The 25576-nt window shown below is 42.4% G+C and overlaps 1 protein-coding gene across 7 annotated transcripts in view; it reads right to left on the reverse strand.

Moving 5' to 3' along the window:
* The window catches only part of ptpn20 (protein tyrosine phosphatase non-receptor type 20), a 436259-nt gene that overhangs the window by 84359 nt on the left and 326324 nt on the right, over positions 1-25576 (reverse strand). For 5 of the 7 annotated variants that reach the window (XM_072583170.1, XM_072583173.1, XM_072583174.1 and 2 more), the window contains 4 exons: positions 11812-11862; positions 10074-10148; positions 9299-9360; positions 8849-9010 (listed from right to left, as the gene is read on the reverse strand). In XM_072583170.1, the coding sequence (XP_072439271.1) occupies positions 8849-9010; positions 9299-9360; positions 10074-10148; positions 11812-11862 (350 nt within the window). The remainder of the gene's footprint in view (positions 1-8848; positions 9011-9298; positions 9361-10073; positions 10149-11811; positions 11863-25576) is intronic. The other 2 variants (XM_072583171.1, XM_072583172.1) reach the window with 2 other exon arrangements.

A 25576-nucleotide genomic window follows, 5' to 3' on the forward strand; every position in this document is an offset into this window, starting at 1 on the left:
TTCATTCTCTCTGCTTCTAATCTTGCTGATCCAAAAGCCAGGAGTTGTTTTCCGTGGATAATTAAACCCGCAATAATGTAAATGTCTGCTCTGCAAAACGTACGACACAATTAGCTATAATTATTTGACGTTTAATTCACTTTCAGCGTTTAATAACACTTATATACTTCTTCATCAGCTTCATCTGTCTTCTTTTTGTAACTGGTAGATTTGAATTCTGTTATCCCCAATTTTCTTGCCTTGGTTTCCTTCATGGTCAGGATAGTGATCATTATGGAAATGAAATGAGTAAATCAAATCCTTCCCATCAATCTAATGCAGACTGACTTTTCTTAGACTTCAGTTTCCTCTGGTTCCAGGTGCAACTGCACACTAGGTGCATTTCTTTAATATCACAATCAATCTCATTGACTGGGTCACTGCTTCTTGGTCACCTGTTCTGGAAAGCAAATAATGTTGTGTATGCAGAAACTTCATTCCCATCAGCATTGGTGTATCTACCTCACCTTTAGGTTTGAAATTTTCAGACTTGGTCTCTCTCTCTCTCTCTCTCTCTGGATGGAATGGGATTGCCTATCTGAGCTCACTTAACACCACATCAGTCCACACGAGGAATAAACTTTTAGTAGCAAGTCACAACTGAGGTGGAATTTCTTTCCCACTCATAGTCTGCCCAATGTAGGATCACAGTCTGAAAGCTAAACATTGTTTAAGCCTCTCCATCTGGTTTGAGAAAGAGGCAGCGTCATTGATTTGCTTTCTACCATGTTACTTAACTTAACACCATCGTTTCCGACCCTGAATCTTCCAGGGTTTGATAGTCTAAAATTCCTTAAAGTTGTGCATCTTCTTAAGATCTTCCAAAAAACTGAAGAAATTGCATGGGTGTTCATTGATGCTTCTTTGTACTCACCAGTGATTTGAAATTTTCTTTAGTCAAGGTTGAGAGATCTTCCTACATTCCTCTATAGTAGGTGGGACATGAATGCAGGTCTCCTGGCTCAGAGCTGTTCAACGACTGTGTCACAAGAATCCTCTGTCAATGATTCTGATGGTTAACTATTAATTGGAGTTCAACCACTTGGACCAAGGCCTATTAAAGGCAGTGGATCGATTCAATTCAATTGTCACCACTTCATCAGCCTCGACAGATAAAACTTCTCATTGCTAACTCTTGGAAAGCCCTTAGCCCAGCTGACTGTACAGTCTATCTGATTATTTGAATTACAAGGGTTTGAACACAATATCATTGCTATTTATGACCTTCTGCCTGGTCAGACTGACTGTCACTGTTGAATGTTGGGCTTTCACAAGTTTTGCTTCATTTTAGTTCTAGTGATTCTCATTTTTTTTGATTGATCCAATTGAGTCTGAATCTTCTTTGCTGAAGACATGCATTTCAGAACTGTTGGAGTGAATGCTCCAACTTCTTCATTGTATTGGTGGGGAAGTTCCACCATTGATGCAAGCTCTTCACTTCTTCAGGACGACACCCTGCATCTGATCCCTGAACGTAGAAAAATTGAAGTTTATTCCTTCAGAGCAGGCTGGCCAGATGTCAATCCATCTCCTGATTGAACCTCCCACCAACAGTGCCCCTTGCCCGAATAAATGCAAGTCATAGTTCTTATAGCTTCCTGGTTTATACACACTTCAAGTTAATTCTTCCACAACGTGTATATATTCATCCGTTGACATTTAACATTACCATCTTGAATGAACCTGAAATTGTTTGCAATTATTTCTTTACAATCACAGCCCAGATGTGATCTTTAATCATTTGGTTTGCCAAGCTGTTTCAAGTCTATCATCCTCCTCCCATCTGTGATCTCCCACAGCCTGAGAAATAAATGATACTGGAAGCTCTTAATGCCCCCTCTGCCAAGCTGCTCAATTTCCATCTCGTTCTTCTAGAACTGCTTCTTTATCTGTTTGTAGGGGCCAGCTACATTTCCAGCACTTCATCAGTTTTGAAGTATTTTGTTGGTGGTAAAACAGTTTGAGATGCCTCAAGGTTGTGGAAGGCACTACATAAATGCAAGTCTTCGTTTAGTTCTGTTTCTTGCATGTGACCGTTCTTCAGCTCTTCAGCCTCAATCCATATGCATTGCCCCTCTAAGGTTTTGAATACTCTTTTGGCTGTTTATCATTACCCAGAGGCAAGCTTCTTAAAAACGCAAAGTGAAGCAATGACAGATTGTTCTCTGCTATGCCTTGACAAACCTTTCATCACAGGGAGCTATTCATTATTCAAGACCACTCCTTCTTGGGTAACTATTCGCTCATGCAGTCTCAGTCAAGAACCAAGCCCTCTCAGAGGGACAAGGATAGGGTCTATAACTTGAAGCGTACAAAGTTCTAACAGCGATGAAGAGTGTGTTGCTGGAAAAGCACAGCAGGTCAGGCAGCACCCGAGGAGCAGGAGTATCAATGTTTCGAGTATGAGCCCTTCATCAGGAAAGTTGTTAGAGCCCAACAGGGTCGATGCAGGAAGAAAATCTCCCCCGGCTACTACAAATGGATGCATTAAAAAAAAAAGTAGCCTGTTTTGGACTAAGATGAGGGAAAACTTCCTCACTGACAGTTTGGGTGCCACCATGGCTCAGTGGTTAGTGGGATCGAGAGGTCAATAGAAATAGAGAGCTCATGAGACAAAGATAGTGCGAGAGAGATGTAGATATAGATGATTTGTTCCCTGCTGCTTTGGACACAGTGGGGAGACAGCGCAATAGAGAGATACAGCGATACAGGTGGAGATCGGGGGCTGGCAGAGATACGGAGGGAGAGATAAGAGCTGCTCAGTGCTTTGCACAATGCTATAGGGATTCTATGAAGTCATGGAGAGATAGAGACAAGGGGAGAGAGAAAGAGGAATGGAGAGGAGAAAGAGAGAGAGAAATAGAGCGAGAGAGAGAGAATTAGACTGACTAGAGATGAAGAGCAGCAGTGGCTCGGTGGTTAGCACTGCTGCTGCACCAAGGACCTGGGTTCAATTCCAGCTCCGGGCAATAGTCTGTGTGGAGTTTGCACATTCTCCACTTGTCTGTGTGGGTTTCCTCAGAGTGCTTTGGTTTCCCCCCAAAGTTTAACAACGTGCAGGCTAGGTCGATTGGCCTTTGGCAATTGCTAGATTGCTCTGTGGTGCCTGGGGATTTGCAGGTTAAGAGGATTAACCACAGGAAATGTGGGGCTATGGAGATAAGGTGAGGGGCTGGGTCTGAGCAGGATGCTCATCAGAGGGTCAGTGTAGACTTGATGGGCCGAATGGCCTCTTTCTGTAATACAGGGATTCTGTGAGTGGTGAATCTGAGAGCTGCATGGGATCGATCATTTAAGCCAGAGATTAATAGATTTCTGGATAATAAGGATATCAGGGAATAGTGTGGGGAAAATGGTGTGGAGGTGGTAGGTCAGCCAAGATCTAGTTGAGTGGTGGAGCAGACTTGCGGGGCCGAGTGGTCCATTTGTGCTCCCATTTCTTGTGTGTTCAAAGCAAGCAGGGAATAAATCATCTATATTCTAATATCCTATTCACTGTGACGGTGAAGTATGTTTCAAGATCAGATCAAAGTAATTTGGCAAATGGGTGAACTACTCCTTTTAGCTCACTGAGTGACCAAGCTTAGACACAGCAATGAACATCCCCTGGTTTGGACAATGCAGACTTAGTAATGACTGCCATTTCTCTGGTGCTTACAATGATCTATAGTGGAAAACCAGACCCTACCCCCATGAACTTAATTCCCTAAAGTTTTAAGCTGCTTTATGCTCAAATATCAACTTTTAAGATAAAGCAGCTACACAGAAACTCTTTGGCATTCTAAGCATTTTTTGTAAACTACACAACAGCAACATTAATATTCATGATTCTGAGCCTTGGGATAATCTGCCCATAAGAAGACATCAATCTCTTAACAAGTCACAGCTCATCAAACAACGTTCCAGGAATATCAGATTCCATAAGAAAGTAAAGAAAAAGACAGCAGAAACATAAACTTTACAAGATTGGCCTTGATTCTGAACAAGAGTTAAAACGAATGAGTAATTAACTTCTTACATTGCCTTATATTGTGCAATATTAGGGGTGACACCTTGTTCCTCTGTTAAATTCAAGTCTCAAGTGTCATTCATATCAGCAAATATTCAAGCTTTCATTAACACTGGACACATAGGACCAGAACTGGGTAAACAGGTAATCATGTCTGAACATGCCACCAGTAATGGACACTTGTGCTGGTGATGAGGTGCCCCACAAAGCCACAAGCAGCTGGGAACGGTTTCTCATTGTTAAACTCCCGTGATTTTTTGTAAGGTTGCCACATTTGCAAATTAACACACGTTAAATGAACCACACAAATTTAAGCCACAGAATTAACAATGCAAGTCCTGTCTTAACAATGTAATAATTGTTATTGACAACCAGAGTATTTTGCCCAAAATAGAACAATTAAAATGTGCGATCTTACAATTGTGCAGGGTGTGAATTTAGTTCAATAATGCCAATTCTTAGACCTTTTTTTCCTTACCTTTCCAGCTATCTTATTCTCCATTTCACATAATCCAATTTTTTCTTACTCTCTCTCCATTTCACTATCTGTGTCTGGATAGAAATTGAATTCAATCCGTCTGATTCACCCTTCTTTCTTTAATGTGGAGGTGCTGGTGTTGGGCTGAGGTGGACAAAGTTAAAATCACACAACACCAGGTTATAGTCCAATAGGTTTATTTGGAAGCACCAGCTTTCGGAGCGCTGCTCCTTTATCAGGTAGCTAGCTGAAGAAGAGCAGCGCTCCGAAAGCTTGTACTTCCGAATACACCCGTTGGACGATAACCTGGTGTCGTGTGATTTTTAACTTCTTTCTTTAGTCAGTTTTCAATCTCTTTGTGTGAAGCGTTGATCCCATTGTTCACTAAGAAGATGCCCTGTTCTACCTAGCTTACCATTATTAAGGCACACCTTCAGCAACTTTGTGGGAAGACTGTTAACTTAGTGTGACTAAGAGGGCACTTCATGAGGTGTCCCATTTCAGAAAAAACTCAGGTGATTAACTTTAACAATCGCAAACTAAGATTGGGATGAATTAGCTGAAAAGTGTCAATGTACCAATGCTCACAATCAATGCCAAAATTATATATACGCTGCAGATTTAAGGGTACAACACAAAGTTAGGTTCTTCAGAACTGAATGGAAATATGCCGCCAATTACTTGATTCAAATGAGTTGAAAACCATCCAGTGACAACCATTTAACACTTGGTTTAGCAGATATCAACAAAGAAATAGTGACACGAGATTATATCACTGATGTTACTTTATTTCCCTTGCTGGACACATGCAGAACAAAGTATTGAGAGTCATGTTCACAATTAGCTTGCAGACTTGGCTTCAGGACTACAACAGCACAACAGTAATGGGATTCAATGGAATATGGAGGAACAGAGTTTCAGAATTATAGAAGAGTTTGTGTTGTGTTTTGTAGACATAGCTAATTCATAGTAAAAACATCCTCTTTAATCAAGGTTAGATATCAGTAAAAAGGATCACAGCCATGGCTTTGGAATGTTGCATCAAATCTCTATCCTTCCTTATGTTCAGTTTTATCTCTTCTTGCTGTCACTGACATTACCGTGTAAGTCCTTTCTCCTCCAAGTCTTTTACAATTGTTGGTGTTCCTGTTTCATCCATATCCTCCTTCTTTTGCTTCCTCTGATGCATGTATTTATTTAATTTATTTTACATAGTCCATTGTCTCAATTGTTCTTAATCAATGCTGGGAATAGCTAAGAGAATAGCCCTGTGGTCCAGTCAGACTATGGTGGCGTTACTATTAGAGGGTGCCTCTGTGGTTAGCATTGCTGCCTCACAGCGCCAGGGAACTGGGTTCGATTCCACCTTTGGGTGACTGTCTGTGTGGAGTTTGCTCATTCACCGTCCGGGTGCTCTGGTTTCCTCCCACAGTCCAAAGATGTGCAGGTTAGGTGGGTTAGCCATGGGAAATGTAGGGATAGGGAAAGGGGCACTGGGTCTGGGTGGGATGCTCTTTGGAAGGTCAGGATGGGCCAAATGGCCTACTTCCACCCTGTAGGAATTCGATGATTCTGACTGCCTGACCCAATACAGCCAATGGGGTGATGGCTCCTCATTTCATTAGGCCTGACATTCGAATAATGAGGAAAGCTTTGACCTTGCAGCAATAGACACCCCAACTTGGATGCCAACAGGTACATGCTTACCTTTGTGTAGAGAGTAAATACCGCCTTAATCTTTATGAAGCTCCAAAATGGGTTTTAAATTGAGATTAAGAAGAGAACAGTGCCAGGCTGAAATTAAGTGAAGGAACACTGAGTGTGGTTACAAGATTTACAGCAAAGTGGTGGAATAGAAAAGCTCCATTCTGTGATGGCTGGCAAATAAGTGTTCTACCGGATGTGTTAGGCAAGAATAGGACTTCAGAACGTGCAGGAGAGAGATATATCGATACAGTGAAAGAGTTTGAAAGGATCTAAGAACTGAGTAAGGAAGAGGTGCCTCTGTGGTTTATGCAATGTTGCAAGAAATAGAGGAGCCTCACAGTAGCCCTTTATGGAGTGAAAACAGGACACCATATCTCCTCTGAGATGTGATGAAAGGGCTGATATAAAGCCAATAATGCACATTTTGGGCCCTGTACATCAAGTATGAGGAAGTGTCAAGTATCTGCTTTCTTTATCCCCATATAAACCACTTGCCTTCCCCAGCATTAGGAAATGGCATTGGTATCTCAAAAGCAATCCCAATCCCATTTCGATTGCTGCAAGCAAAATAGCTTATTTGGCTATTTAGAAATAAAATATTTACAATCCATACATCAGCACCAAACAGTGAGAAATACTGATGAAAGAATTCGATGAATTAAGAAACTATGTTTACAAAAAAGCACTAATTCGACAACCAAACATCAGATAATAACACTTACCTTTATGAAGCCTACTCAGCTAGGCCTGATCATTCCCACTCCACTACAACAGTTTCAAATGCACAAGAAAGGCCAATGATGAAGCAATAGTAAAAAAGACCATGATCCATTGAGGGAACCATTTATATCAAATGATGATTTTAATGTGTTTTACTATGGCCTTCAGCAAAGCTTCAGAAAGACTGACCCACTTTTCTAACACAAAATGCAGTGAGGCACCAGATTTATAGCTTCCAGCTCCTGGGTAATTTGTCATTGCACTCCCTTTTGTCCAAGTATATAAGTGATAGTTTGGACTGGCAAATACCTGACGGTGCCTCTCTGAGCTGATCTGAATCCTCGTACATCTGCAATACATGCCCTGTATCGTAACATTTGCCTTGTGACACAATTATTGATAAGATGGGCAGCACGGTGGCTCAATGGTTAGCACTATTACCTCACAGTAGGTAAGGATCAGGGTTCAATTCCACCCTTGGCTGACTGTCTGGGTGGAATTTGCATATTCTTCCTATGCCTGCATGATTGTCTTCCCACAGTTCAAAGATGGGCGGGGGGACTAGCCATGCTAAATTGCCCATAGTGTCCAGGGATGTGTAGCCTAGGTGGGGTAACCATGGGAAGTGTACAATTACAGGGGCTGGGTGGGATGCTCTTCTGTGGGGACCATGTCGACCCGATGGGCCGAATGGCCTGCTTTCACACCGTTGGGATTCTATCATTGATCATGCCAATACATACAAGAGTCAGATAATTATATGGACTGCCTTAACCTGATCCCAGCATACTGGCTTTGCTTCTTTTTTTTTAAACACAAATTCCTTCAACAATAATGGGAAAAGGGTGAATATGCATCTGCATGGTGAGAATTTGCAAACCTTTCTGTCATTTAAAACAGCCTTCTGTTAGATGCAGAGTACACACGTGATTTTAAATTCCAATTTCCTATAATGCTACATCTAACGCTTTTTTTAGGACAGCAATTTTGTCTGATAAGACTCACTGAACTGACTGTTACTTTTCCGAAACGGAATTGCTCCAAGTCTAAGTGAATTTCCCATGTCTAAATACACTCCTGAGTCTATTTTACTGACTACATTGTACTAATTATTAAATTAATACAGATAACATGAACTTTCCAATTGATAACAAACACAGAAATATTATAACATAGAGAGAGCAGATCATCCACTACCACCTCAGGAGTTATCCTCTAACTCTACAATGAAGTGCAACGGTAAACAGAATTTAATGTACAATAATTTTGTGCGTTATTAGTAACAACTGTGTTACTGTTCCCGACTGCTTGCTGCATCAGTGAGGAGCAAAACTCGACAGAAAAAAAACACAAGCAGCCCTTTCCTGGTGACCTTCCATCAAAGTTGAGGCAAATGTTTTGGAAAATTTGCAACTTTTGTCGGAGTTTTTCAAACACTGCGTTGGTAGCACATTAAGGAGCCATGCCCCAGAGGCTGTTCATCCAGTGCTGGACAGAGGGAAGGTTGCCCACTCGAGATGTTTTCAGATGGGATAATTTGTCTGTCCCATCTCAGATTATTACAAAAATTCCCATGACACTGTTTCAAAGAAGGTTTGAAGAGTTATCTGCAGTGTCCGAGCCAATAGCCATCACTAAAACAATATCATTAGAAGCAGATTACTTGGGCATTATTGGTGTTGATGGGAGCTTGCTGTGAACAAATTGGCCATTACACTTCCTGCAGCATAACAGTGACTGTGCTCCAAATGTAGTTCAATGGTTCAGGACCTTCTGAGGTCATGGAAGATGCTAAATAAATGCAGGTCTTTATCTTTGTCACGAATCACGTGAATCGCATGATGTGCAACTAACAGCAACCCATCAGGTGGGCTTTATCACCCAACAGACGTTACCTGCAACAGACTGTCTCGCACTTTGAGTCTCCCATCCAGATCTGCCACACTTCCCGGGCTAATCGCCTTCACTAGCGCAGCAGTTCCATTGTCACCACCCACCAGTGCAAAGCCCAAACCGCCGCTTGCTGGTTTTTCCAATTCAATGTGGATTATTGAGTTCTGCCAGGAGATAAAAATGGTAGCTGTGGTTTAACTCAGCACCTCCAGAATAGTTGGGGAGGCGTGAGTCCTCAATAATGCTGTGTCCTGTGACTGGATTGACAAGACAAGTACATGAGAAAGAACAACCACTTGAAACAGTCAGCTACGATTTACTGCTTACTTCACAGGGCAACTTTGCACTGAGCAATGTGTGCAAAATTGCATGCAAAATATTGTAAAATAATTACAGCTATCAGGCCCAATGCAGCACTGCACTTATAGACATGAATTTAAAAAGCAAGATACCTCAGATTCTGCAGGCAGAGTGGAATTAGTTTGGGTCTGCACATAATCTGCAGGTTGTTTGCCTAAAGAAACAAGAATAATATAAAGAAAGGACTTTCCAATGGCAAAACAGCTGAGATTCATAACAGAGTTGCCCCCCGATCAAAAGGAGGAAAATAATTTTTGTTTTTGGTTTTTTTTTGCTAACAGATGGACTAAATACTTAAACAAAATAGCATTCAGCAATTTTAAAGAGGGTACACTGTCAATTTATAATTAGTTAAATTTTGTTCTGCACTCTGTCTTTCATCACTGGTTTATCATATATAATTTTCCCTTGAGGGAATCTTTAAAACCTCTGAATACTTAACACAAATATTTGGTGATAAATCTATATTTTAAACCAGAGTAATTCATTCTTAAAACACGCACATGCATTAAAGTTCACTTTTCTAAAATCTGTAGAGATTTGAATAACTCACAATCTTGTACAGATTCAGATCTTCTCCAGCTCTGTGCTTTATTCTTACCTGCTGACTCTTATTTCTACAGGACAAGAGCTTTAATAACCTGTCGCTTTTCTGCCCCCTGGCTTGCTGTTACTCAGCAACCCCTTAGAGCAGGAGGGCTTTGTCAGGCACAGAAATGCCCTCTGAAATCACAGCTCGATAATAATTAATCACGCAGTTTAATGGACCCAGAACTCAGCTAGTTTTTTTTTCAGAGCACTGCCTGGTTACTGATTTGAAGAGAAAATAGATAACACCATATTCAGACAATGGAAAGACTCCCTCACCATCCAGAGTCTGCTGCTTCTCTCGTTCAGGCTGTCTTTGTCCTGCTTTGGATGTCAGCTTACGGTCAGTGAAGCCTTAAATTTACAAAGAAAAACATGCATTATTCACCACTTGTACAAAAATTGAGCTCATCAGAGACATGCACCAGAAACCCTTTCTCTGAACACAGTCCATACAGATTGCTCCCAGTGACTCATTGGTCATGGAAAAGGCAAATGAATGATGAATCTGAAAGCTTTTGATTCAAATTTTGTAACTCCCTGCTTTTAATTAAGCAAGCATCAGGTTCATAGCATCAACTTTTCAACCACTTTTACTCTCCTAAGTAATTAGGGTGGCTCAGTGGTTAGCACTGCTGCCTCATAGCGCAGGTTTAATTCCACCCTCTGCGTAGCGTTTGCACACTCTCCCTGTGTGTGTGAAGGTGGGTTTTCTTCAGGTGCTCTGGTTTCCTTCCACAGTCCAAAGATGCGCAGATTGGGTGAAATGACCAAATTAAATTGTTCAGGCAAGGTGGGTTACCATGGGAAATGCAGGGGTATATGGTAGTGGTGTGGGATGTTCTTCGGAGGGTTTGTGTGGGCTCAAATGGGATTCAATAATCCTAAATTATTTTGTTGGGTGATTCCAATAGGAGTACTGATAATGGTTGAAGATATTACTTTTCAGCTGCATTTAACACAACCTCTTCAAGTGTTCACTACGTTTATGTAGATCGCTCCAGGAAGGACATGGTGACAGGGCCTAACCTAAAATCTTCCTTCAGACCCCGGTACCTCACCAATTGTGCTTCCTGTCACTGTCCTTACAAGAGACAAGATTTGAGGTGTGACACGCTGATGAAAGATCAAATAGATTAGCTGGTTTATCCTGTTCTATCCTTTGCATATATTCTTGCAATAAATACTCATGCAAAATGACAAGTGTGCTATAGTGAGGGAAATCCTCACCAGTGATCATCATATTGGTATGGGCTACCTAACAGATTTGTAGTCACCATCCTCTTTCCTGATAAAGGTTGACAGAACACCTTTGGTTTGGTTAAATAGCAGAAAACCACTTGGTAATGGAACCAAAAGAGGCTCTTATCACAAACAATTTCCCATGACATAGCAACTAATCATGAATTACATTAATATGATAGACATTGTTTCAAAAACAATGAGGTTGTAGGTCTTACTCCTTCAAGGTTCTGAGTTCTTCTCTCACTAACTCTGTATGTTACCATTATAGTGGACAGTACAAAGGATATTGATCAGAATGGGCCTCATACCTTTACACAACATGTGCCAACTGCTTGCTGCTCCTACCATTACTAGACCTGGGCTTACAGATCTGTTTCAGACTGTGAGCTGATCTCACCTCACTCCAGACACATCAATATGGGTGTTTGAGTCATTACTGGTGATGAGGGCTCTGATGCATTGTGAAACGTAGGTCCTGTTTTCTGACTACGATGGATTTGAAAGGCCAGAGAACATTTGTTTGAGCAGAATTTCACCAGTGTCCATACCCAAAGCCATCCATCCAGCAACAAGGGGAAATTTGTTGTTTATCTACCCATTTTGTTGGGGGTTACATAATAAGTGATCTATTTGCTTCCAAGAGCAAATGCATAGATGTCAAAAGTTACTGCAAAGTGCGATGTGCTCAGAGGTGCTTTGATTTTAGGCAGCATCGTTAAATGATAGAGATAGGGAAACAGAAACACAGCAATCTCACAAACAGAATACTCACACTTGCCTTTTAGCGCTAAACATTTTTTAGCTTTCTTTCTGCTCGCACCTCCTGAAAATTAAGATAATAAAAGATAAGAAGACAGAACAGTCATGAAAGAAAGGATAGAGGCAAAACAGGATCAAGGATGTAGAAAGTAACAGATAGAGTCTTAGAGATGTACAGCATGGAAACAGACACTTTGGTCTAACTCGTCCATGCTGACCAGATTTCCTAAATTAATCTAGTCCCATTTGCCAGCATTTGGTCCATATCCCTCCAAACCCTTCCTATTCATGTACCATCCAGATGCCTCTATAATTGTACCAACCTCTACCACTTCCTCTGTATTATGGACTAAGCCAGACCACTCAAGCAGGCAGCTCAGACCATAACTTAGCAATTTATTTTGGTAAGTGTACAGTGAAAATAACCCCGAGTAAGTTAGCGAGGCTGACTACTAGATTTTAAAACAGACAAAAATTAATCACAAAATTGCACAATGAAACCCAAAGAACAGAATAAAGAACCCCTACAGAACTCAGCCTATCCAGCTAGACTTAATCATGCTGTTCCGAATACACACAACAGTCCCAATAAGCAAACTCCCTTTATAAATCCAGTATAAATGGAACCCATACTTACAGGTTGAAGTTGAAGGGCAGAAAGAGAGAGGGAGCATTTCCACCCAGCTCCCTATTGAACTTCTCACCAGCTCAAGGCTAATCTAAAACTGCTCAGCTCAGCTCAGCTAGCTAGAGAGCAGACCACTCCCCTTTCATTATACAGGTCACTTCTAAACCATGACCACTTTGGCCTGCAGTCTCATCTGTTTACATACAAACAAAAGGCCTCTCAACATCCTTTACATCTCTGTACCAAACCAGACTGATCGGAGCCCAGCCCGGTTTATTACCCCTCTGAAAAAAAATCAAGGTCAGAGTATCTTTGAGCCAAGGAACAGCTTTTAGAAAAAAATGGACAAGCTTTGTGACACTCATGTAGCTCATTCCAAACACACACTACCCTCTAAGTGAAAAGTTTGCTCCTTAGGTCCCTTTTATACCTTTATGTCTCACCTTAAACCCATGCCCTCTAGTTTTGGATTCCCCTATCCTGGGAAATTATCACATCCATGCCCCTCATTATTTTATAAATCTCTATAAGGTCACCCCTCAGCCTCTAATGTTCCAAGGAAAAAAACCCTAGCCTATCCCATTAACTCAAACCCTCCAACCCTGGCAACATCCTCGTCAATCTTTCCTGAACCCTTTTAAGTTGAGCAGCATCTTTCCTAAAGCAGGGAGACCAGAATTGAATGCAGTATTCCAAAAGTGGCCTAACCAAGGTCCTGTACAGCCACAACATGATACCCCAACTCCTACACTCAATGCACTGACAGTTGTCAGAGCCTGTCCTAATTTCAGAAGGAAAGTGAGGAGTGAAGAGATGTGCTACTTTCACAGATTGTAACTCCAGTGGTTTACATACGTCTGAATTTAGAACCAAAGAATCCTCATGAGGTTTGCCACAAAAACCTATTTGGGATTAAAACTAAACCGCACTCCTTTTATAACGCTTGGATTTAAAGCCATTTGATGCATAAGTAACTACTCCATCATTGATACTCACAAATTACTTAAAGTTGATCCTGAATATTTATAAGGCTATCCCCAGTGAGAGATGTAGCTGTGCTCATTTACATCAGCAATTTTGATTGTAAATTCTCCAACAACATGACCTGTTGTTTTTTGAATAATCAGTGTTGATTCCCCCTAATTCGCTCTCCCACCCCATCACAGAGGAGGCTTTCAATTTTCCTGAGATTCTGGGGTTTGGGTTACCACTGTTTAGTCACAGAACTGGGCAAGAAATAGAGGGGAAATCCTTTCAAAACAAAAATGAAACTGTATGATTCACAACCAGACAATATTGCTGTATCCAAGTAAGGGTGGGCTATTATCTCTTACAAATGTAGCTCTGGTACATTACACAGTTGTGTGAAAAATAATAAAAACTGAAAGAACTGCGAGTGCTGGACATCAGAAACAGAAACAGAGATTGCTGGAAAAGCTCAGCAGGTCTGGAGGTGTTTGTGGAGAGAAGTCAGAGTTAATGTTGCTGGTTCGGTGACCCTTCTTTAGAACTGCCCTCAGAAGTTCAGAGGAAGGGTGACCGAACCTGAAAGGTTAACTCTGATTTCTCTGCACAGATGCTGCCAGACCTGCTGAACCTTACCAGAAATTTCTGTTGTGTGTGATACTTAATACTAGATTTCACAATCAGTAAAGGTTTGTATTTTGTAATTTAGTTGCTTGTGCAATTTTGTGCCTTTCATATTGGATGTCAAGTCAAACAGTACTTTTGTTAAAATCTCCTTATTATAACAAGTGTAAATTATTTTAATTGCTCCTTCCAGAAGGCCAGGTCTCCCTCCCTAATGGTCATGCTGGTCAAACTAAGAAGTTGTTCTGTGTTTATCGCAACCACTCCACAATGAAAGATCACTTCAGGTAAAAATGAGCTGAAACTTCCAACTGGCCTGAAGATAGTTCAGAAGCTCCCACACCTTGGAAACCTAGGTGCCAAGGCAAAAAATGCAACATCCAACTAGGTTCCATGTTTTCCTTTATAGCGGCTAATGCCACAACATTCCTTGAACTTGTCTAAAATCACCTCCTTCCTCCACCTCACATGAAACTCATTCTCATGTAGCTGTTCCAGATGTGTCCCTTGGCAATGTCAGCAGAGCAGCCTAGCAGCACAAGAGGCCTAACTCAAGGATTTCCATGCCAACGTCAGAATTGATGTTTTCAAATTGGAAGTGTTTCTCAGTGAGAGGTGTTCCTCTGGAATGCAGGATGTTTTCATCGATGTGTATTTCTGTAGAAGCTTACAACATAGAAGGAGGTCATTTCATCCATCAAGCCTGTATTAGTCTCAGTCCCCTGCTCATTCTTCGTCATCTTTTGATCCTGAGGGTCCTTGACAGAGCGGAATGGACAGTTCCTGCCTTGGGGGAGCCGAGAACTCAAAGTCACTGTCTCAACAATAAATGGTCGCCCATCTAATGAGGGGAAAGCTTTTCTCCAGGAGGGTCATCGGTCTTTGGAACTCTCTTCCTCAAAAGGCAACGGAAGCTGAGGCTGTAGATATTTTTAAGGCAGGGGTAGGTTGATTCTTGGTTAGACACGGGGTGAAACGTACAAGGCAGAAATGTGCAATAATCAGAATATTGAATGGTGGAGCAAACTTGAGGGACTGATTAGTCTGCTCCTATCTCATACATTTCTTTTTATTTACAGCCATTCCTAAATTTTTGGTAGGTATGTGTACTATCAGTACTTCTAGAATGCAATGGTTGCGTTTTGTGCACGTTATAAATGTTTTAAAAGTTTGCGCGATGGAAACAGCATCCCCAACTTGTCAATCGTGTTACAGTAAATTCGCGTTGATGAAACGCACTTTCTTACAGAACGACCTGTACTAAAATAAAAAGCAATTTGGCGACCTCCAGGTCAATGGCAGCCAACATGACCAGCATGAGCTGGCGTTTGTAGGTTCTTGAGGGAATACACTGCTCTGTTAACCACTGGCACCAACTCCTTTATATTCAAATCAGCATTAAAATATGAAGGTGAACTAACGTGACAAGAGGTTAAGCTACATTACAGGTTGATGACAATTCTGAAATTATGGAATGAATAGTTGACCTAACACATTCAAACGCCAGTGAGAAAAGCAATAAGTTCTTCCAGGCTCTCCTCAGAAATAATTTGATTGATCAATGTCACGGCCAGGAGCAAGTCAATTGATCTCTGACATAATTTCTTTCTTATATCTAAAGCAAAACCAAAAAGGTGCCTGGTACTGAGAGAAATGGCATGGAGCTATCTCCAGTATGTGCCCATGCAATGAGACTGTCTTCAGTGAGTGAAGCTTAAATTACACCTCTATTATCACTGCCAGAGTTCAGACAGCTCTATCTCATTTACTTCACTCCACATGAGATGACAGCCTCCTCCTGGGACAGATTTGAACCAGTGAAACTCACTTAAACAACCTTCATCATAGAATAAGATCTTGCCAGTGAGTTCAGCTGATTAGTCTGAGGTCTAACCCCCAGATGAAAACCTGCTGATTTCTCCCCCTAACAGTATATTACAATTATACTTGCTCCAGAACCGAATTGAATTGAACCAACATGAATCATATCTACAACAGCTTGTTTTCTATTTGGTAATAAGTCAAATTGCAAGATATTGCCTTCATTGTGAGAGGTTTCGAGTACAGGAGCGGGGATGTGTTGTTGCAGTTATACAGGGCCTTGGTGGGGCCATAACTAGAATACTGTGTGCAGTTTTGGTCTCCTTAGCTGAGGAAGGATGTTCTTGCTCTTGAGGGAAGGTTTCCAGGGATGGCGGGACTGACGTATGAGGGGAGATTGACCAGGTCAGGATTGTTTTCGCTGAAGAGCAGATAAATAAGGGGGGAGGGGGGGTATCTCATAGAGACTTATAAAATTCTAACAGGACTAGACAGGGTAAATACAGGGAGATGTTCCCGATGGTGGATGTGTCCAGAACCAGTCTGAGGATTCAGGGTGGGCCATTTAGCATGGAGATGAGGAGACATTTCTTCACCCAAAGAGTAGCGAGCCTGTGGAATTCATTGCCACAGGAAATAGTTGATGACAAAACATTGAATGTATTCAAGAGGCAGCTAGATATAGCACTTAGCACGAATGGGATCAAAGGTTATGGAGAGAAAGCAGGATCAGGCTATTGAGTTGGACGATCAGCCATAATCATGATGAATAGCAGAGCAGGCTCAAAGGGCCGAATGGCCTCCTTGTGCTCCAATTTTCTATGTTTCTATGAGCTAGCGATTGTAATGAGGTGGACCTCATATAATGTGAGTTCCCCGATTGCATCTGTCAATTTGGTCCAATCAAGGAGCCCTGACGGACAGATATAAACAGGAGTGCCAGAGGTTCTGCTCACTCTGAGAGCTGGCTCTGAGGGAGCCAGACCAGTGTCAAGTACTACACACATGTAAATATAGGGTGACCCAGTGATAGGGTAACGGCCTCTGTGGAGTTACCTTATCAAGCATTCTCGTATTTTCTAAATTGCTGATTGGGCGGCACGGTGACACAGTGGTTAGCACTGCTGCCTCACAGCGCCGGAGACCTGGGTTCAATTCCCGCCTCAGGCGACTGACTGTGTGGAGTTTGCACATTCTCCCCGTGTCTGCGTGGGTTTCCTCCGGGTGCTCCGGTTTCCTCCCACAGTCCAAAGATGTGCAGGTCAGGTGAATTGGCCATGCTAAATTGCCTGTAGTGTTAGGTAAGGGGTAAATGTAGGGGTATGGGTGGGTTGCGCTTCGGCGGGTCGGTGTGGACTTGTTGGGCCGAAGGGCCTGTTTCCACACTGTAATGTAATCTAATCTAATCTGTAGTGCTTTATTTCATTTTATGCAGTTTAGGAAAGAGCCTTGGAGAAGGTGCAGAGCAGATCTGGTTGAATGGTATCAGGCAAAAAGGACATTGAATGCACAGAGAGAGTGGAGAAGCTGGGATTGTTCTCTATAGAACAAGTGATGATTAAGTGATGATTTAACAGAGGTGTTCAAATCCACAAAGGGTTTTGGTTGAATAAGAAGGGAAAAGCTGGAAAGAGATTCAGTAACCAGAGGGCATGGATTTAAAATAACTGGGTAAAGAAATATCTCCTCATCCCCATCCAAAATGGCCCTCCCTGAATCCCCAGACTGGTTCTGGACAACCCCCCCCCCATCGGGAACATCATCCCTACATCTACCCTGTCCAGTTGTGTTAGAATTAGAGGAGGAATGAGGAAATTTCACTCTTTATGGCTGGTGACGATAGTCTAACTCTAAGTGGGGAAGCAAATTCAACAGTAACTTTCAAAAGGGAATTGGATGAATGCTTGGGAGGACTTTGAGGGAAGTGCAGAGGAGTAAGGCTGATTGAATTGCTCTTTCAAGGAGGCAGCACGGTCATGATGGGTCAAACGGCCTCGTTCTTCGCTCTACCGTTATATGGCTGCATTCACTTGATCTGACATTCACCTCTAACATCACAACTTGAACTCCCTCTTTCAATGCATCAGTCTCCCATTATGCCTTGCAAGTCTTCCCTAATACCGTTCCTATATTTCAGATCATGCCTTCTTTTTCCTCTGCTCCAAATGCATCGGTCTACCTACTTTTCCTTTTCTTCCTTTTCACTCTTCATGCTCTTTCCACTCATGAAACTGCAGTGCAGCTGAATAAATCCTGTAGGTCATTGCATCATTAACAAGACTTGTGCTTGGCACAAAATCTGGCTAGGCAGCATTTATTGCCCATTCCTAATTTCCCAGAGGGCAGTTAAGAGTTATGCTGTGGGTCTGGAGTCACATGTAGGCCAGCCCAGGTGAAGATGACAGTTTCCTTCCCAAAAGGACATTAGTAAACCAGATGGGTTTTTCTCCAACAATTGGCAATGGATTCATTAAACTCTTAATTCCAATGTTTTAAAAATTTAAATTCAAATTCCATGATCTGCCGGGGTGGGATTCAAACTGGAACATGATCCAGGTCTCTGGATTAACAGTAAATACCATTAAGTCATCACCTCCCTCAAAGATGTGAAGATGTTTCTTCAAATTTTCTGCTTTTATTTTACCTGTGAATTCCTGAATCGGTGTCCCTTTTATTACTGGCTGTTGTTCCTGTGTTAACCCCAGGTCTATCACCTCTTCAATCTCATTCCACAATTTCTTCAATGCCATAGGGTCAAAGTCCTGGAAGACACTCCCTTATAGAGCTGTGGGTGTACATACACCACATAGAGTCATACAGTCATCAAGCTGTATAGCATGGAAACAGACCCTGCCGTCCAACTCATTCATGCCATCAGATATCCTAAATTAATCTCATCCCATTTGCCAGCATTTGAGCCATATCCCTCTAAACCATTCCTATTCAGGTACCCAGCCTTTTAAATGTTGTAATTGTACCAACCTCCACCATTTCCTCCAGCAGCTCATTCCATACACGCGCCACTCTTTGCATGAAAACGTTGCCCCTTAGGGGTCTTTTAAATCTTCCTCTCTCACCTTAAACAAATGCCATCTAGTTTGACTCCACTACCCTGGGGAAAAGAACTTGGCTATTTACCCAATCCATACTCCTCAGGATTTTATAAACCTCTATAAAGTCACCCCTCAGCCTCTGATGCTGCAGAGAAACCAGCCCCAGCCTATTCAACCTCTCCCTACAGCTCAAACCCTCCAACCCTGGCAACACCCTTGTAAATCTTTTCTGAACCCTTTCTTAACAAACACTTTCTTATAGCAGGGAGCCCAGAATTGAACACAGTGTTCCAGATTGGATTCTGGGTAATCCAAGATGGAGGACGGGAAAAATTTCTGGCTGTAGCAGCTACTCTTTTTTTGAGGTATTTTAGGTGCTGGAGGTGATTTCCTCGAATTCCAGGAGTAGCAATTACTGTGAGGAATAAGATGGTGTATTTTTTGGGTCAGTAGATTGTGAAGGAGCAAAAATGGCCTTTAGAAGAGTGATCTGTGCTTCTTGTCAGATGTGGGAGTTTAAAGAAAGAGTTTAAGGGTTACTGCGGATGATATCTGTAATAAATGCTGTTGGCTGCGAATCTTATCAGATTGAATGGATCAGTTGGAGAGACAGAAGCAATGAGGAATTTGCAACAGCAACAATATATTATGGATGGCAGTTATAGGAAGGGGGGGAAGTCTCAGATACAGTCACATAGATGGGTTAACTCCAGGAAAGGTAAGAGAGGTAGGCACCTATGCAGGTGTGCTCTGTGGCTATACCCATTTCAAACAAGTATGCTGTTTTGGAAAATGTAAGGGGTGATGGATTCTCAGGGGAACATAGCATGAACAGCCAAGTTTCTGGTATTGAGACTGGCTCAAATGCAACAAGGGGTATGTCAGGTTCCAAAAGATCAAATGTTTTAGGGGATACTCTAGTCCGATGTACAGACAGACGTTTCTGTGGCCAGCAGAGAAAAAGCAGAATTGTGTGTTGTTTCCCTTGTGCCAGGATCAAGGATGTCTCAGAGAGGGTGCAGAATGTTCTCAAGGAGGAGAAGGGTCAGCAAGAGGTCATTGTCCACATTGGAACCAACGACATTGGAAGGGAAAAGGTTGAGATTCTTGAAGGGTGATGACAGAGACTTAGGAAGGAATTTAAAAAGGAGGTCCTCAAGGGTAGTAATATCTGGATTACTCTCAGCACTACGAGCTAGTGAGGGCAGGAATAGGAAGATAGAGCAGATGAATGCATGGCTGAGGAGCTGGTGTATGGGAGAAGGATTCACATTTTTGGATCATTGGAATCTCTTTTGGGGTAGAATTGACCTGTACAAGAAGGACGGATTGCACCTAAATTGGAAGGGGACTAATATACTGGCAGGGAAATTTGCTAGAACTGCTTGGAAAGATTTAAACTAGTAAGGTGGGGGGGAGGTGGGGGGAGAGGGAAATTGAGAAACAAACTTGTAAGGAGATCTCAGCTATCTGCAAGAATAATTGGCCATAATAATGGTTATGGTAGGGGATTTTAACTTTCTAAATATTGCCTGGGACTGCATAGTGTTAAGGGTTTAGATGGAGAGGAATTTGTTAAGTGTGTACAAGAAAATTTTCTGATTCAGTATGTGGATGTACCTACTAGAGAAGGTGCAAAACCTGACCTACTCTTGGGAAATAAGGCAGGGCAGGTGACTGAGGTGTTAGTGAGGGAGCACTTTGGGGCCAATGACCATAATTCTATTAGATATAAAATAGTGCTGGAAAAGGATAGACCAGATCTAACAGTTGAAGTTCTAAATTGGAGAAAGGCTAATTTTGATGGTATTAGGCAAGAACTTTCGCAAGCTGATTGGGGGCAGATGTTCACAGGCAAATGGATGGCTGGAAAATGGGAAGCCTTGGCGAATAGAATTAAGAAGAATCTAAAGGGTTTTTACAGATATATTAAGGATAAAAGGGTAACTAGGAGAGAAAGTATATTCCTGTCAGGGTAAAAGGAAAGACTGGTAGGTATGGGGAATGCTGGATGACTAAAGAAATTGAGGGTTTGGTTGAGAAAAAGAAGGAAGCATATGAAAGGTATAGACAGGATAGATCGAATGAATCCTTAGAAGAGTATAAAGGAAGGAGGAGTTTACTTAAGAGGGAAATCAGGAGGGCAAAAAGGGGACATGAGATAGCTTTGGCGAATAGAATTAAGAAGAATCCAAAGGGTTTTTATAAATATATTAAGGACAAAAGGGTAACTAGGGAGAGAATAGGGCCCCTCAAAGATCAGCAAGGCAGCCTTTGTGTGGAGCCACAGAAAATGGAGGAGATACTAAATGAATATTTTGCATCAGTATTTACTGTGGAAAACAATATGGAAGATATAGACTGTAGGGGAATAGATGGTGACATCTTGCAAAATGTCCATATTACAGAGGAGGAAGTGCTGAATGTCTTGAAATGGTTAAAGGTGGATAAGTCCCCAGGACCTGATCAGGTGTATCCGAGAACTCTGTGGGAGGCTAGAGAAGTGATTGCTGGGCCTCTTGCTGAGATATTTGTATCATCAATAGTCACAGGTGAGGTGCAGGAAGACTGGAGGTCGGCTAACGTGGTGCCACTGTTTAAGAAGGGTGGTAAGGACAAGCCAGGGAACTATAGACCAATGAGCCTGACGTCGGTAGTGGGCAAGTTTTTAGAGGGAATCCTGAAGGACAGGATGTACATGTATTTGGAAAGGCAAGGATTGATTAGGGATAGTCAACATGGCTTTGTGTGTGGGAAATCATGTCTCACAAACTTGATTGAGTTTTTTGAAGTAGTAACAAAGAGGATTAATGAGGGCAGAGCAGTAGATGTGATTTATTTGGACTTCAATAAGGTTTTCGACAAGGTTCCCCATGGGAGACTGGTTAGCAAGGTTAGATCTCACGGAATACTTGGAGAACTAGAGATTTGGATACAGAACTGGCTCAAAGGTAGAAGACAGAGGGTGGTGGTGGAGGGTTGTTTTTCAGACTGGAGGCCTGTGATCAGTGGAGTATCACAAGGATTAGTGCTGGGTCCACTACTTTTTGTAATTTACATAAATGATTTGAATGTGAGCATAAGAGGTACAGTTAATAAGTTTGCAGATGACACCAAAATTGCCGGTGTAGTGGATAGTGAAGAAGGTTACCTCAGATTACAACAGGATCTGGACCAGATGGGCCAATGGGCTGAGAAGTGGCAGATGGAGTTTAATTCTGATAAATGCGAGGTGCTGCATTTTGGGAAGGCAAATCTTAGCAGGACTTATACACTTAATGGTAAGGTGCGAGGAATGTTGCTGAACAAAGAGACCTTCGAGTGCAGGTTTGTAGCTCCTTGAAAGTGGAGTCACAGGTAGATAGAATAGTGAAGAAGGTGTTTGGTATGCTTTCTTTTATTGGTCAGAGCATGGAGTACAGGAGTTGGGAGGTCATGTTGCGGACATTGGTTAGGCCACTGTTGGAATATTGTGTGCAATTCTGGTCTCCTTCCTATTGGAAAGATGTTGTGAAACTTGAAAGGGTTCAGAAAAGATTTACAAGGATGTTGCCAGGGTTGGAGGATTTGACCTATAGGGAGAGGCTGAACAGACTGAGGCTGTTTTCCCTGGAGCTGAGGGGTGACCTTATAGAGGTTTATAAAATCATGAGGGGCATGGATAGGATAAATAGACAAAGTCTTTTCCCTGGGGTCAGGGAGTCCAGAACTAGACGGCATAGTTTAGGGTGAGAGGGGAAAGATATAAAAGAGACCTAAGGGACAACCTTTTCATACTGAAGGTGGCATGTGTATGGAATGAGCTGCCAGAGGATGTGGTGGAGTACAATTGCAACATTTAAGAGGCATTTGGATGGGTATATGAATAGGAAGTGTTTGGAGGGATATGGGCCGGGTGCTAGCAGGTGGGACTAGATTGGATTGGGATATCTGGTCAGCATGGACAGGTTGGACTGAAGGGTCATTTTTTATGCTGTACTTCACTATGACTTTATGACTAAGTGGGCGAACCAATGTTCTCTGCAGCCGCAACATGGCCTCCCAACTCCTGTACTCAATTCACCGGGACTACAGGCCGCTCACCCCCGCATTCTGGAGGGAAAATAGCGATTGTGAGTAAAACGTGATCTTTTTCCTTGCCAATGTGGTGAACCTCCCATGAAGTTTTAAAGAAAAGGAAATCGGAACTGCTCCGCTTAAGGTTTCCATGTATTAGCATGCTGTCTCTCTTTCATCCTTTTTCACTGTGAAAGTCCTGCAATGTTTTTGCAGGAGTCAATTGTTGGCTCTCAAAGCAAAAATCCACTTTGAATCCTCGAACAGTTCCATCTACCAAAAGCTCAACAGCCTCTTAATACTAATCTTCTGATTAGGAGTTACGCCAATAATTAAGTTAATTTGATCTTTCAGGATGTCATTATTCCCTTGAACTCACATGACACATATAAATGAAAGTAAATGTGGGGCAGAATGCTTCAACTTAAAGGGGTAAATCTCAGCCGAGCAATGTCAGTTGCAGAGGAGTAATAAGTAACTAAACAGGATGAGCAGTCCTCAAGGCATTTTTAAGCTTATTTCCTTGTGTTGATCACTTCTCAAGCTGGTTGTATTATGTATGCATGAATGCCTATGTATTTTGAATGTCACTGAATGACTAAGGATCTGGAATGCTTGCAAATGCATGAACACAGACCCTGTGGGAGCAATGTTGATGAAGCACAGAAATCCCCGGACTTGACTTTAGAATGTGTGCCCCTACTGAGATAGGAGAGGGTGCACTATCGTGAAATATCACCTGAGATCGATCTGCACACACACAGTTTCAGGCAACAGGTGAGGTTAAGAAGGTTGGACCATCATGGTACTCAGCTGGCACAGGAGCTGCCACACTGTTGGCATCACAAACCAGCCATTCAGCCAACTGAGCTAACTGACCCCAGTTGAAGTAAAATGTAAGGACACTAACACTTGCCTTGATAATCTGTATGATACATGTGACATATATTTGCTAGCTACCTACCTACCTAATTACCCAGAGTCCTTGCAGTCTAACTTTATAAGTGCTCCACATACTTAATACAACAATATTTGTAACACTATAATTAACATGATCATTTGTGATTCTTAAACCCCTCTCTAATATGGGATTTTTCCCTTGCATTATGTGCGATATTGTCACACAAGCAGAAGTCCTGAGATGCTGTAAATTATGTCGGCAGTTATATGTGCTTAACCTGCACTGGGTCACACAGTTAGGTCCTGAATCAAAGAGTGTTGCTATTGGAAAATGTCCATGTCATTGCCTGAAAGTGGGTCCTGTATGGCAATGTGCTGTGAAAGAGTCCTAATGGGATCCAGGCTTGTTCCATGTCAGCAGAAAATAGATCACTGTGACACCTACACTTGATTTCTGATGTCATTGAGAAAAGCACATTACATTGTGCTGTCTTTCCAAATATCACAGTGGCTTGTTGGTTAGCATTGCTGCCTCATAACGCCAGGGACCTGGGTTCGATTCCAGCCTCGGGCCACTGTCTGTATGGAGTTTGCACATTCTCCCTGTGTCTGTGTTCTGGTTTCCTCCCAGTGTCCAACGATATGCAGGTTAGGGTGGGTTTGCCATGCTAAATTGCCAATAGTGTTCAGGAATGTGTAGGTTAGGTGTATTAATCAGGGATAAATATAGGGTAGGGGAATGGGTCTGGGTGGGATGCTCTTCAGAGGGTTGGTGTGGACTTGTTGGGCCAAAGGACCTGCTTCCACGCTGTAGGGATTCTATGATCTATTTCTAAACCTTAGCGGAGATTATAACCAGTGTTAAGTGTTTGTTGAAACCTCTGGCCAGGCTAGTTACTTTGCTCAGCAGTCCAAACAAAGGCCAGCCTGAAAGCCAGCTCACTCCCCTATTCACAAAACAGAAGGTCAGTGATGAGGTTACTCTACTGCTTATCTATAAACTCCATTTCCTGCTTCTACATTGACTTCCCTTTCTTTCATAGCGACATATGACAAATCTTTCAGAATTCTGCCTTTCTGAAAGCTAAAATAATTCTTGGCTCCAACATAACCATTTACCTTTAACCAACTGTGCTAATATTTCTCCTTCATTCATGGGATGTGGACATTGTTGGCTGGGCCAGCATTTATTACCCATCCTTGACTGTCCTTCAGGAGGTGGCAATGAGTTGCCTTCATGAACTGCTGCAGTCAGTGGGGTGCAAGGACTATCACAGGACAGTAAATTCTGGATATTGATCCCACCACACTGAAGGAACAATGATATATTTCCAAATCAGGATGGTGGGTGCCTTGCTGGGTTAGGGATAAAGTTAGGTGCTGGTGTCATGCTGGGTTGGCGATCGGGTTACGTGCTGGTGTCATGCTAGGTTGGCGATCGGGTTAGATGCTAGTGTCATGCTGGGTTGGCGATAGGGTTAAGTGCTGGTGTCATGCTGGGTTGGCGATTGGGTTAGGTGCTAGTGTCATGCTGGGTTGCCGATAGGATTCGGTGCTAGCGTCATGCTGGGTTGGCGATCGGGTTAGGTGCTGGCGTCATGCTGGGTTGGCGATCGGGTTAGGTGCTGGTGTCATGCTAGGTTGGCGATCGGGTTAGGTGCTAGTGTCATGCTGGGTTGGCGATAGGGTTTGGTGCTGGTGTCATGCTGGGTTGGCGATCGGGTTAGGTG

This window comes from Chiloscyllium punctatum, chromosome 13, assembly GCF_047496795.1.
Source record: "Chiloscyllium punctatum isolate Juve2018m chromosome 13, sChiPun1.3, whole genome shotgun sequence".
NCBI classification, from domain to species: Eukaryota; Metazoa; Chordata; class Chondrichthyes; order Orectolobiformes; family Hemiscylliidae; genus Chiloscyllium; species Chiloscyllium punctatum.